Consider the following 14,025-nt stretch of genomic DNA (forward strand, 5'->3'; position numbering starts at 1 on the left):
ATGAACAAAGCACTGAATGAAGAACTGAAAGTCAGATTGTTTCAAAACAATCGGCCACAAGATCGGCCTTCAAGAAGTGAGAACACAGACGGGTAAGCTCCGACTCTCATTTGGCTACATAACAACAACAACACTCATTGTTGACCTGCATTTAGATTAATGCATGTAACTTGTATTGTGTGTTTAAGTTAGCGGTATAAGATTATTTAATTTGCTTCAGAATGTGATTGTCTCAGTTCATCTGATTATTTAATTAGCCTTTTACGTTTTATCAGTGAAAATGCATGCATGTACATTGCATAAGTTATAACACCCATCCTGTTTTCATGAGAGTCACATGAGACTGTCGGTTCAATTCCATCCAATTCTCTAAACAGCTTTGTTCTCTGGCTTTATTTCATAAGGTGGGGACCTCCATGGCCGACGTGTTACTATCGGATTCACTTTCCGATGGTTCGAACTGATACCGTTGTACGTGTATAGCAGTAGCATGTACACACACTCCAATTTCAGGAATATCACGGGTAGATGTATTAGTATCTGAGGAATACGAAGAATCTCCAATAAATATGAGCAAAGAGGCCATTGCAACTGCTCTCACCTGCCGAGTCTGACTTTGGTCTATAGCTGTCAAAGGCCTCGGCCTTAAAACCAGTTACAGCTGTGACGTCATGCACTCAGGGCTGGCTGGCTCAGTGGGGCAGCTCGAATGCCAACGTTGCGGTCGATTTTACCTCTCAAAAATATATATATTTTTATTCCCATTTATGCAGCATACAAGAGTCAAGGATGGAGATACTATCCACTCAGAAATGTACTTAAAAATAAAGGTTCTGCGTATCTCCTTTAAGCTGGCCAAATGAAAATCTTCATTTTTAATAATGTTTATTGCAAACAGAGGTAACAAAAGAGTATCATCTTTCAACATAATCTGCATCTGCAATTAATCTGCATTACATGAGGCTGTGGGGGCTTTAAGCAGCTCGTTTAGTAGCAGACTGCTACACCCACGGTGTAAGAAGGAGAGATACCGCAGGTCATTCATACCTGCTGCTGTCAGACTGTATAACACCCACAACTTGTAACGTAGCAACAATAACCTGTTTGTTGTTATATTTGCACTACTTCACCACTACTACCTCTGCCATCTCTCATCGATGCAATTATTATGTGCAATAATATAGGCCTTAAACTATTTTTATGCATACTTGTGTGTGTGTGTATATATATATATATATATATATATATAAAATTTATGTATATATGTGTGTATATATACAGAGTCTACCTGTAATGTGCAATTTTTCCGAGCCTCTCAATAAGGCAATTTTTTCTATACTTTTTCATGGTAGATAATGCAAATAGCCCTCTGTATTTAATCCTTCGTTTGTCTAATTTTTATTTCAGTTTTATTTGTTATCTGTTTGACATTTTCTTGCTACTGTAACACGTGAATTTCCCTGACATGGGATGAATAAAGTGAATCTAATCTAATCTAATCTAATCTAATCTAATCTAATCTAATCTAATCTAATCTAATCTAATCTAATCTGGCTCTTGACGAGTGTCCAGATTCCTCTTGAAAAAATTGCGATTCGGTATTCTAATCTATATCACACTTTTATGTCATGCACAGCGCACAGGTTTTCATTTCACAGGTTTCATTAAACTTGCAAATTCATTGTTTGTGTTTAAGGTGGAGAGAGAGAGAGAGAGAGAGAGAGAACAAAGAAATAAAGCACATACTTGTAATTCCTCTGAGGTTTAATATTGTGTATTGATCTTTCTTATTGTTTAACAGTTACATGTGTAAACCTGGCTCTTTTTCCTTCTCCCCTTCCCACCTGTCTGTCTGTCTGTCTGTCTGTCTGTCTGTCTGTCAGTCATTCACTCACTCTCACTGCTTGTCTCTCTCTTAGTCACTCGCAGTGCTACTTGTGTTTGTCACCTGCTTTTGTTGCTTTGTCGTGCCTGTCTGTACCATCAGAAGCACACGCTTCTCTCTGATTGTGACTCAGGGTGCGGTATAAAAATGACTCATAGCTCATTGGTTGAGTGGAAATCAGAAGAGAAGAGACTGATTCAGATCTATCATTTGGAATTCAGCATGAAAGACATGCATGTGTTGGTTTGAGGCATTTCACAAATTATACATTATAGATGACTTTCAACCATGTGATCAAAACGTGCTGCGTCATGAGCGTCCGCCATGATGGTGGATATACAAAGCGAGTAGGACGGCAGCCACTGAAAACGTGTCTGCAAACAATGCTGAATTTTCTCAGTATTACCACGATTTGAAAGCTCGAACAAAGATTCAATACAAAGAGATGATACAGTAGATATGTGTGGGTTTTGACCTATATTATTTAAAAAAGTCAGGCTTTTCTTTCAATAAGATGCTTCTACCGACCATCGAGTACCCAGATATCATGTTCTATCTGGTTCGGCTGCCGAAGAATCAAGTCGGACGTTGGATGAAACACAGCCCATGTTCTGAGTGGGCGCCCAGTCTGGATTGTTTCTAGCGTATAATTTTGCTGGCGCTCCTCGAAGCGAAATGGTAATACACGTGTTAAAATTATAACAACGACTGAGTGAACCACGACGAGAGAGAACGCTCATTTTATAGCAAAATTCTAGCAACACGAAATAAAATTCTTCCATGAGATTATCGAGAAAGCTTTTGAATCTCACTTGAGATAAAATGATCACTGCAAACACGAGCTGTTTTTTGGTTTTAGCCTCTGTTAGATCAGCCCTGCCGATGTTGTTCAGCCGTGCTTGTCTCCTCTCCGTACTCAGCCTCAGAGTTTCCTCGCCCTCTTTCCGAATCATGGACGGAATTCTAAAAAATCGGGACGTGCCACGGTCATGAGTACTGTTGTGAGCACAAAGATATGGCATCGCTAAAAGAACGCTTAAAGCAGCAGGAAAACAAAGAGAGTCGCATACGCATGATTATGTTTTGTATGGAATGTCGCTTGACCCTGCATTTGTATCTCCACCAACATGGCCGACATCCAGGTTTCTATTTTGCTTTGACTTCACTTGCAAGTCAGGGATTCATGCACTAGTTTTAAATCGAGATCCAGTGCCTCGGTTTATTATTGAAGATTTGTCTTATGTGTCACACAAATAATGAAGATATTATATGATATGCTGTTTAGATCGATGTTAAACTACACTCACCAGCCACTTTATTAGGATCACCATTCCACCTACTCAGAGGTGATTCTAGAGTCTGTTGTGGCCCCAAGCAAAAATTTCCAGGGGGCCCTTCTGACCAGTGATCATCACCAATATGTTATAAATAATCTGACACTGGGCGGCACGGTGGTGTAGTGGTTAGCGCTGTCGCCTCACAGCAAGAAGGTCCGGGTTCGAGCCCCGTGGCCGGCGAGGGCCTTTCTGTGCGGAGTTTGCATGTTCTCCACCTGTCCGCATGGGTTTCCTCCAGGTGCTCCGGTTTCCCCCACAGTCCAAAGACATGCAGGTTAGGTTAACTGGTGGCTCTAAATTGACCGTAGGTGTGAATGTGAGTGTGAATGGTTGTCTGTGTCTGTGTGTCAGCCCTGTGATGACCTGGCGACTTGTCCAGGGTGTACCCCGCCTTTCGCCCGTAGTCAGCTGGGATAGGCTCCAGCTTGCCTGCGACCCTGTAGAACTGGATAAAGCGGCTAGAGATAATGAGATGAGATGAGATAATCTGACACCAACGAAAAATGCATGAAACCAAAGTTTTTTAAATTCCAGATGTGAAAATACAATGGTAAAGAACAATAAAAACAATAAAAAACAAAATAAATAAGCCCTCAGGCCCCGACTCTCGGGGGGCTCCTGGGCCAGGGGGCCCCAAGCAGTTGCCTGCCTTGCCTGTTCACAGGCTGCGCGTCTGCACCTACTTCTAATCAGCCAATCCTTTGACAGCAGCACGATGCATCAAATCATGCAGATACAAATCAAGAGCTTCGGTTAATGTTCACAGTGTTCAAACATCAGAATGGGAAAAATTGTGATCTCAAAGAGTGATTTTCTTTCACTGTGGTATGGGTGTTGGTTTGAGCCAGATGGACTGGTTTGAGTATTTCAGGACCTGCTGATCTCCTGGGGTTTTCACACACAACAGGCTCTAGAGTTTACATAGACAGAATGGTGCGAAAAACATTGAGTGAATGACAGTTTTGTGGGTGGAAAAAAGAAACGCCCTGTTGATAAGAGAGGTCAAAGGAAAATGGTCAGATTGATTCAGGCTTTTTTGCCAGGAAGGATATAGCAACTCATAGCAACTCTTTACAACCATGTTGAGCAGAAAAGCATCTCAGCATGCAACAGCAGAACAGAAGACCACACTCACTGGGTTCCACTCCTGCAGCCAAGACCAGGAATCTTAGAATCAAGAACAAGTTCTTATTAAAGTGGCCAACGGTGAGTGTATATTGTGAGCATTGAAGGGAGAAATGTCAGCATTTTATCGTTCCATGAAACCTTTATTTTTTGACTCTGTTCACTGCACATGTAGAAAAAGAGAAAAATTTTATTGTCTCGTAAGAGCATGCTCAAATATAGCCTTCTTTGCATGTAAAATGTTCCAACATAATTGACTTTATACCATTTGCCAAGGGCTAACCAGACACTCGACAATCCCTACTTCCTGTTCTAAAGTATTTTTTAAACTTGTATTGGGTAAACCATTTCCTAAAGTTGCCCAGAAATTGGTTTTAATATTAATGTCATGTGTCCGAAGATGTTATACTGTACATGCTACCTAGCAACAATAATGGTGAACTAAAGGCAAGGCAAGTTTATTTATATAGCGCATTTCATACACAGTGGCAGTTCAATGTGCTTTCCAGAGGTAAAAGCAAAACAGTAAGCAATAGAAAATAAAATTACATAAAATAAAGGGGGAAGAAGAGAGGAAAAAAAATAAGAATTAAACAATAGTAGAAATAAAATAATCAAATGAAGTAAAAGTTCAGTAAAAAACAGCAGAATAAAATAGAATAAAAGTTAAGTAAAATTTAAAACATGCAGAGACTGTAAAAGTTAAGTTAAGTTTAAAACATGTAAAGATGATATTTATCAGTTAGCAGAAAGCATCTGAAAACAGCTTGGTCTTTAGTCTGGATTTGAAGCTGCCAACAGCAGGAGCATTTTTAATGTCCTCTGGCAGTTGGTTCCATAGCTGTACTGCATAGTAGCTAAAAGCTGCTTCACCACACTTTGTTTTAACAACAGGTTTTACCAGTAAATGTTGCTGCTGCGATCTGGTAGATCTGACTGGGTTAGGCCGCTGCAACATATCAGAGAGGTAATTGGGCCCTGTACCATTTAGAGATTTGTACACCAGCAGCAATGCTTTAAAGTCAATTCTGTAGCTTACTGGAAGCCAGTGAAGGGACCTTAGAATTGGAGTAATGTGCTCTGTTCTTTTTGTTCGTGTGAGAACCCTAGCCGCTGCATTTTGAACCAGCTGAAGGGGAACTGAAGTCATTTATAAACTGGCTTTGTTTCTTAATTAATGTGTTATTCATTTACGTTTTCAGTTTTAGTAACCTTATATCGTGACTCGTATTGGCAACTAATTGCAATTAAATATTATACTTATCGGCCTATTCGGTTTTTAGCCGTGTTGAATTTAGTTCGTTTGGTCCACGGCAGGCGTCGCTTATCTGCGCGATCTTCACGAGACTTGTGCGACACTTCGAAACATGAAGTGTCAGCCAGGTGTCAGTGCCGCCATTTTGAAAACTGTTTTCCAAACGAAATATTGCACAAAAACGAGTTTAAATGACGATTACTGCCTACTTTTTTCAAACTTTCCTGATTGCTATCAAAACAAACAAAACTTCCGGTTTTGCATTCGAAAGAGGGCGCGCGCGTCTTTTGACAATGTTGGCAGATGTCGGTCGCTTTGATTTCCACTGTACGTTTTACTTCCGTCCTACGATGTCTCGCACAGGTCTCAACGAATCTCATTTATGGCCGTTGCTTTGACATATGGACTGATATATTACAGAGCATATTTCAAACACTCGTAACTTGCTATAGCAGCGACAAAATAGCGATCAAAAATACATTCCTATATTTAATAAAATGAGATAAATACAATTTTGATAATAAAAAATTTGCCTTCAGTTCTCCTTTAAATTATCCTAAATATCAGTGGTGAACTGTTACTATTAGAGCTGGGACTTGAGCTCAGCCAAACCTTCGCCAGACACCAATAAAGCAACAGGGCAAAGGATTTTGCAAGGGATTAGCGGCAGGCTGCCAGGTCGCTCCGTTGTGTGTAGTTGATTTTAAAAATAACTCAGTAAATTACACAGGGAAATGAATACTTAAGTCTGAGTGAAAAATACTGTAGTGAGCGTGCAGCGTGGAAGAAGAGTCTGGAGACAGGAATCTTAGTTTCTTGGTTGTTAGCCTGTGTTACTTGCTCTCAATATATAGCACTGGCTTGATCACTTTATTAGCATTCGCTAACACAACTGATGAACGCTACACCGGCTGGAAGGTGACTTCACTGCTGTGTTGACTTGCACTTAAGTTTGCGTTGGCCTTCGAGAAGGTGTAGAGCAATAAATTTTTGGTCCGTCCCACTATACGTAAATCAAAATCTGATTGGTTAATTCATGTCACTTCCTACATAAACATACACTGCCATGGCCTTCTGTCCCAGCAATGAAGTCCTAACCAGTGAGTGAGCAGCTCTAAACTCTTCTCAGCCTCGAGACAACAAACAAAACAATCTCACTGGATAACTCGATTTTAATGTTTTCAGGACAGTAAATGCCCTTTCGTTTCTGAAGCAAATTTGATCGAAAATGAGGCCGAGTTAGAATTTGAAGGGAATAATTATCATGAAATTATGTAACAATGAAAGAAATTCAGTGTAACATTTGAAATGGTGATATGTTTGGGCTTCTCTGAAGGCTTAGAAGGCCCTGATGATTCCCCTCTGATAAATATATATCACCAAGCTACACTTTTTAATACTGTTTTGAGTCTTGGGCACAGAAACCACTTGAGCTTGCTACAAACTAACTGGGTTTGAGTATACCGAATCTGATATCCGTCCCTCTCAGTGGAAATCAATTATGACAGATGGCCAAGCGTGTCCTCCGGGACGCCTAATTATGAGGGTTCCTTTGAGCTGTGATTCAAACCAAAAGTCAATGAAAGTCATTTTAACCCTGTAAGGTTCGAGTCTGTGTGAGCATTTGCCTGTGTATATTTTATATTTTGCATATTTGAACATATTTTAACATATTGGTGACGTACTATGTTCTGTCCTTTGTTTCAACACACACTCAGTTCCTCTTAGTCTTCCAGCACAATCATGTAACAAGATCGAATAGACCAGGTGAGACAAGGACAGCTTTAATCTGGATTTAAAAGCATCAAGCTTTTATTATGCATTCCTAATGTTTTCTAGTACGTTATTCTACAGTTCAGTTTAGGGGCTGAGCTGAAAGCTGAACTAATATTAATTCTCGGGTCTAGGGCTGAATCAATACCAATTTTTTCCAGAGTATATATTTTTTTCCTTATCAATACCAATACTGATATTAACATGCAAAATGAATGACCACTTATTAGTATTTAAGCATTCAGGTGCACAGTTTTATATTGTATTTAAAAGTAGACGACCTTTCGATTTCATAAAATCGGTGAAATTTAGTTCCGTCTGAAATTTGATAATCGTGATACATTTATTTCTGTAATATCTCACAAAATATCAGGCCATTCTGTGGCTGGGAAGTTATTTAATTTGAGGGGATTAAAGCAAATAATGTGCATCGGCTTGCTTTGTGCAGTCAAGCAGACAGAGGAAGTCCGTGTGCACATGCGCAGGTTTACCTTCTTCTTCTTCTTTTGGGTTTTACAGCAGCTGGCATCCACAGTGTTGCATTACTGCCATCTACAGGTTTACCTTTGAGCGTGCACTGACAGTTCCATCATTCTGTCACTAAACGAACAGCTGATCACACCGAGGTGCTCGCTGAGCGCCGATATTTATTAGTTTGGTCCTGCGTTTCCTTTCCTTCGTATATAACATAACGCCTTTTCTTCTCGCTTTCTGTTACTGTAGTCGGCCTTTCGTGCTTCATTCGCACACTCACGTCCTCCATTTTTCTCTCTTGTTTCAAATTTATATCCCACAATGCCTTGCGCGAACAGGGAAAGCCCACCATGTGATGCATGACGTAGTATCTTGTATTGTGAAGCAGGAAAAAATAACGGAGAATTTAGGGCCATGTGGCCTGAAATTCGTTCTATTTAAAAAAAAAAAAGAATAAAATTGGAAGTCTGTGATTCGAATTCAGTAGATTTCGGTCCACTAAACAAAAATAATTGGGTGTCTGGGAAAATTCTTTTTATGACCTACACTTGAAAAATCTGAAAGGCAGCACAGCTTTAACAGTGCTTATGAAAAACTCACACATGCATGCTCATGCTATTACGCCACTAGGATCGTTCTATATATTGTTAGGTGATTTTGAATGATATCCATTAGCTAGCTGCATTATTTATCTTGGTTCGAGTCGAATTACAGTATAGAAGGGCAGGATTTGTTTCATTTTATAAAAGTTTTTCTGTAAAGCTAAAGTACGTAGAATATCAGTGTCTTCACTGGATCAGAATCACTCATTGCTGTTGTCAAAGTGCTGTTATTGTCACTCATTGTCACAGCATTGTCTAAAAATCATGAAATACATCCAGATTGCTGTCACTCCATGTCATCTGTTCATTAGTGTTGGAACATACACTAGGATTATGTCACATTGTGTCACATGATATCAGACGTTCGTTTTGGTGCATTTTTCGGTGCATGAATACGGGTAAATAAGCATGATACGTCATTACTTGGGGGTAACAGTAGGCTTGTCACATCCTTATGATAGTTCCAAATGCTCATTTGTGGATGGTTAAAGGCTCTGACTACAAAATTGAATTCTGGGCAAAATGCTTCATTTCTGGGGTGGCACGGTGGTGTAGTGGTTAGCGCTGTCGCCTCACAGCAAGAAGGTCCGGGTTCGAGCCCCGTGGCCAGCGAGGGCCTTTCTGTGCAGAGTTTGCATGTTCTCCCCGTGTCCGCGTGGGTTTCCTCCGGGTGCTCCGGTTTCCCCCACAGTCCAAAGACATGCAGGTTAGGTTAACTGGGGACTCTAAATTGACCGTAGGTGTGAATGTGAGTGTGAATGGTTGTCTGTGTCTATGTGTCAGCCCTGTAATTATCTGGCGACTTGTCCAGGGTGTACTCTGCCTCTTGCCCATAGTCAGCTAGGATAGGCTCCAGCTTGCCCGCGACCCTGCACAGGATAAGCGGTTACAGATAATGGATGGATGGATGGATGGATGGATGGAAAAACTGTGAAATTAAAAAGTAGAATGGGCAAAAAATTAAATGAACAATGTGCAATGCCACTCAAAGAATAAGTCTCACCTTCCAGCACAGAGGTGTGTTGTTGTTGTTGTTGTTGTTATTATTATTATATTATTATTACCTCACCCGGGACGGAGTCCACCAGGGGGTGAGGTATTGTTTTTGGTGGGGTTTGTTTGTTTGTTTCTTTCTTTTTTTTAATGAAATTATGGGAAAATGGCTGGACCAATCTTCATGAAACTTTCAGGATAGATAGGCATTGGTCTGAAATAGAACCGCCAACATTTTGAGGGTCATCCAGTCAAGGTCACCAAAAAGGTCAAAATCGTTTTTTCGCGATATCTTCCTTCATATTTATTCAGATGTGTTCTGATTGGCTGGGATTAGTACGGTGTGTGAATGAGAATCAGAATCAGAACCATGTTTATTGGCCAAGTATGTTCACACACAAGGTCGAAATCAAGGTCACCAAAAAGGTCAAAATCATTTTTTTCGTGATATCTTCCTTCATATTCATCATAAGTGCTACCGGGCCAGGTTTGTTTTGCCTGGTAACACTTATTATTATTGCTGTGGGCAGGACAGACTTCCTGTAGCAGTCCATGTTACAGCGGAGTTGAAGGATCCTCTGACTCAAAACTCTGTTATCTGACCAGAACGTTGTACAGGGGATGTGAAATGTTATCCATTATGTTGATCAATTTGTGCAACATCCTTCTCTCAACAACCAACTCTAGGGGCTCCAAAGTAGCCCCCAGCACAGAGCCAGCCTTCTTTATCAACTTGTTCAACTTACCTGCTTTATCTCAGGCTTTTCTTGGACTCTGACATGTTCGAAAACTTCATAAGGCCTGAGTTTGCCATTATTTATCCAAATCCTTTTACTGAAGTGCTAAAGGAAGGAGACATTAAGTAGAATTTCCTTGTACAGTGCAACTTGCTTTTGTGTGTGCATTACAATAAAAAAATTTAAAAAAACCTTGAATTGAACCTGATGCCTAACAGCTGATTTCAGCTTCAAGGCTGTGTTATATAAGCTTTCGATCCTTTCAGGAAGGCTTTATAAAGGCAATGACGTACATGGACATGGTTCACTTGCTATAGCTTAAAGCTTTCTTTGTCTTATTGGTTTATTTGGGGTTTTTTTTTCTACAATGATACAATGGCTGAAGGGGAAGTGGTTTGATTTGTGAAATAAGATGTTGAAAAGTGGTTTGGTTTGCCCAAAGAAACTGACCTTGCTCTTTGTGCCTCTAATAGGTGGTTTTCAGCCGGTTCTGTAGTCCCTGTGATATTAAAGAGCTCTTTTGCACAGCCATGGGGTTGCCCAGGTAACGTATGTGTACGTGTACATGTGTGTGCGTGTGTATGTGTGTGAGAGACAATTTGTGTGTGCACACTTGTCTATCCTCTTTAGTTGAAGTGCCCCTATATTTAGTGTGTGCATCTGCTTTTGACAGGAATACATCCATTTCCCTCCTGGACTCAACTGGAGCTATGATCTCCATCGACCCCACCATGCCAAGCAACTCCGAGAGGTAATCACCCCCTGACCCCTCTTACTCTTACACTGCATTTCCATCCTTAATCCAGCAAGTCTACTTCAAATGAATAAGAAAGACACTTTGAAGCCAAAAGACATCTTTAAAGCAAATTTAAGTCAAGTTTACACTATACGATATACGGCCCAATTTTGCTGTGATTTGAGATCGGTGGTCTTAGGACATAGAACACGCACTGTTAGAAACAGGAGTACAGGAGGAGTCCATTTCTGTCCCCAAATCTACAGTCTATACTAGTGTACCTCCTCTGGCTCATTATTAGACCTCAACGTAACTATGTGGACCTTTTTAGGGACAAAAAGGTACATATATGATCCCAAGCAGTATATAAAGGGTACAAATAAGTATGTTAAAGAGTACTGATCCATTGACAAGCCACTGTACCCCTAAAGGTACAGTAAAGTACTTTATTTCCTGACAGCGCATCGTATTATAACCGATGGCCAATTTAGTGCCACTGTGACCAAAGACAGTCGATGACAAAGTCGTGTAAAAAAAAAATTCAGAATGTGAGTGCTGCTATGACACTCATTTAAAATCCAACAATACCAGGATGGCATATGATTACACAAAACTCACGGGACAGCTAAAAATGTAGCGGTGGTAATGGCGAAATGTCAAAAAAAGATATTGGATTTAAAAGAAGAGCAATTTGTTGAGTTGTGGCAGCAGAAAGAATGTCTCCGTAATGTCTCATCACAGTTATATCACACAAAGACAAAAAAGGGTCTGACATGGAAAGCAATAGAGGATGAATTACAGCTTCCAGGTGTGTAGCTCGCTAATTAACATCCAAAATCTTCGTTCATAGAGTTTATTTGAGGGGTAGCCAGGGCCTGAAGGTTAGAGAAGCAGCCTTGGGCCCAAAGGGTCGCTGGTTCCAACAGGAAAAGTGTGAGGGGAGTTGAGTGAATGACAGTACTTTCCCCTCCCTCTGTATCATATCCCTCTGAAGTGCCCTTCAGCAAGGTATCTAACCCCACTCCTCCCTGGATGCTGTAGCATAGCTGCCCACTGCTCTGGGTATGTGTGTGCTCATTGCTCGATTGTGTGTGCATGTGTGTGTTCACTGCTTCGGATGGGTTAAACGCAGAGGTTAAATTTCACTGTGTGCTTAAGTCTGTGCTTGAGTGTACGTGTGACAAATAATGGCTGCTTGGCTTGGCTTTACGAAGTTTCTTTTCTGACAATTGCAGCATTTTTCTGTTATGTGAGTAACAGAGTTAAAAGTAATGGGATTTTATCACAGGATTAACAAATACACAAAATAGTCTTTTCTTTGGCATAAGGATATTAAAGGTAGATTGCCTTTCAGATTTTTCAAGTTTAGGTAATAAAAATAATTTTCCCTGATGCCCAATTATTTTTGTTTAGTGGACTGAAAGCTACCGAATTCGAATCACAGACTTCCACTTTTATTATTATTATTTTTTAAATAGAACAATTAATGAATTTAGGGCCATGTGGCCGTAAATTCTCCGCTATTTTTTCCTGCTTCACCATGACCCAATAGGCCATTTGCAAGAATTGGTCATGTGTCAATTTTCCCCATAGCAACAAGCCCATGGTGGGCAAGCTAACTTGACATTCCTTGACAACCATAAGAGTTTGACTGGCGATGCGAAGCAATCCATTTCTATAATAGCTGTTTTTACCTTTTCTACTGTCTTTTTTTACCTGAATTTTCATGTGTACTTGGAAAAAGTTTGTGGTTTTAACTTCTGTCATAAGTTAAAGAGAATCATTGGCCGTAAAAGAGAGTTTTTTAAAATCTGCTTCTTATCGGCTAAAAACACATCTACAAATATATCTGTATTTATTTTCAAGAATCTTCACACAATAAGCAAATGATAAAGGTAGAAAAGGAGAAATTATAAGTTATAAACATACCTGAGAAATCCACCATTTTGCACGTGAATTTCTTTCGGCGTCGACCAACTTGAGTCCAAAAAACTCTCTTTTATGGCCAATGATTGGCTTTAACTTACGACAGAAGTTAAAACCACAAACTTTTTCCAAGTACACACGAAAATTCAGGTAAAAAAAGACAGTAGAAAAGGTAAAAACAGCTATTATAGAAATGGATTGCTTCGCATCGCCAGTCAAACTCTTATGGTTGTCAAGGAATGTCAAGTTAGCTTGCCCACCACGGACTTGTTGCTATGGGGAAAATTGACACGTGACCAATTCCTGCAAATGGCCTATTCAAGATACTACGTCATGCATCACGTGGTGGGCTTTCCCCATTCACACAAGGCATTGTGGGATACAAATTTGAAACTGGAGAGAAAAATGGAAGACGCAAATGAAACGTGAAAGAGCAACTACAGTAATGGAAAGCGAGAAAAAAAGACGTTATGTTCTATATGAAGGAAAGGAAACGCAGGACCAAACTAATAAATATTGACGCTCAGCGAGCACCTCGGTGTGATCAGCTGTTCGTTTAGTGACAGAATAATGGAACTGTCAGTGCACGCTCAAAGGTAAACCTGTAGATGGCAGTAATGCAACACTGTGGATGCCAGCTGCTATAAAACCCAAAAGAAGAAGAAGAAGGTAAACCTGCGCATGCGCACACGGACTTCCTCTGTCTGCTTGACTGCGCGAAGCGAGCGATTTCATGCACATTATTTGCTTTAATCCCCTCAAATTAAATAACTTCCCAGCCACAGAATGGCCTGATATTTTGTGAGATATTACAGAAATGAACATATATCACAATGACCACATTTCGGAGAGAACTAAATTTCAAAAAGCCATCTAGCTTTAAGAACAATTCTACAGATTCTCTTAAATATACTTTTTAAATTAATAAATTACTTTCAGTTAATTAAAAATAAATCAACTTTCAAAGGGACCTCATCAGTCAATGGCGCAACAGCATCGAAAACAAAGACACATGAATGAAAGAACATACTTTACTTTTCTTCTTTCCGTGTGTTTCAGAAAATTCAGATGATGCACCTTCATGGTGACTTGAAGAGGAATATTCCAAATATTCCTTAGAGGTGAATGTGTTCATGTAACAGGGTTGAGTAAATTGACGTTTTCTACATTTTAAAATCAGAA

General features: G+C 40.0%; 1 protein-coding gene across 4 annotated transcripts in view; it reads left to right on the forward strand.

The window, feature by feature from the left end:
• The window catches only part of pde9aa (phosphodiesterase 9aa), a 118,199-nt gene that overhangs the window by 24,653 nt on the left and 79,521 nt on the right, over positions 1-14,025 (forward strand). For 3 of the 4 annotated variants that reach the window (XM_060930394.1, XM_060930393.1, XM_060930395.1), the window contains 2 exons: positions 10,655-10,725; positions 10,855-10,932. In XM_060930394.1, the coding sequence (XP_060786377.1) occupies positions 10,655-10,725; positions 10,855-10,932 (149 nt within the window). Of the gene's footprint in view, positions 1-10,654; positions 10,737-10,854; positions 10,933-14,025 lie in introns of those variants that run through there. The other variant, XM_060930396.1, reaches the window with a different exon arrangement.

The sequence above is a fragment of the Neoarius graeffei genome, chromosome 9, assembly GCF_027579695.1.
Source record: "Neoarius graeffei isolate fNeoGra1 chromosome 9, fNeoGra1.pri, whole genome shotgun sequence".
Classification (NCBI taxonomy): Eukaryota; Metazoa; Chordata; class Actinopteri; order Siluriformes; family Ariidae; genus Neoarius; species Neoarius graeffei.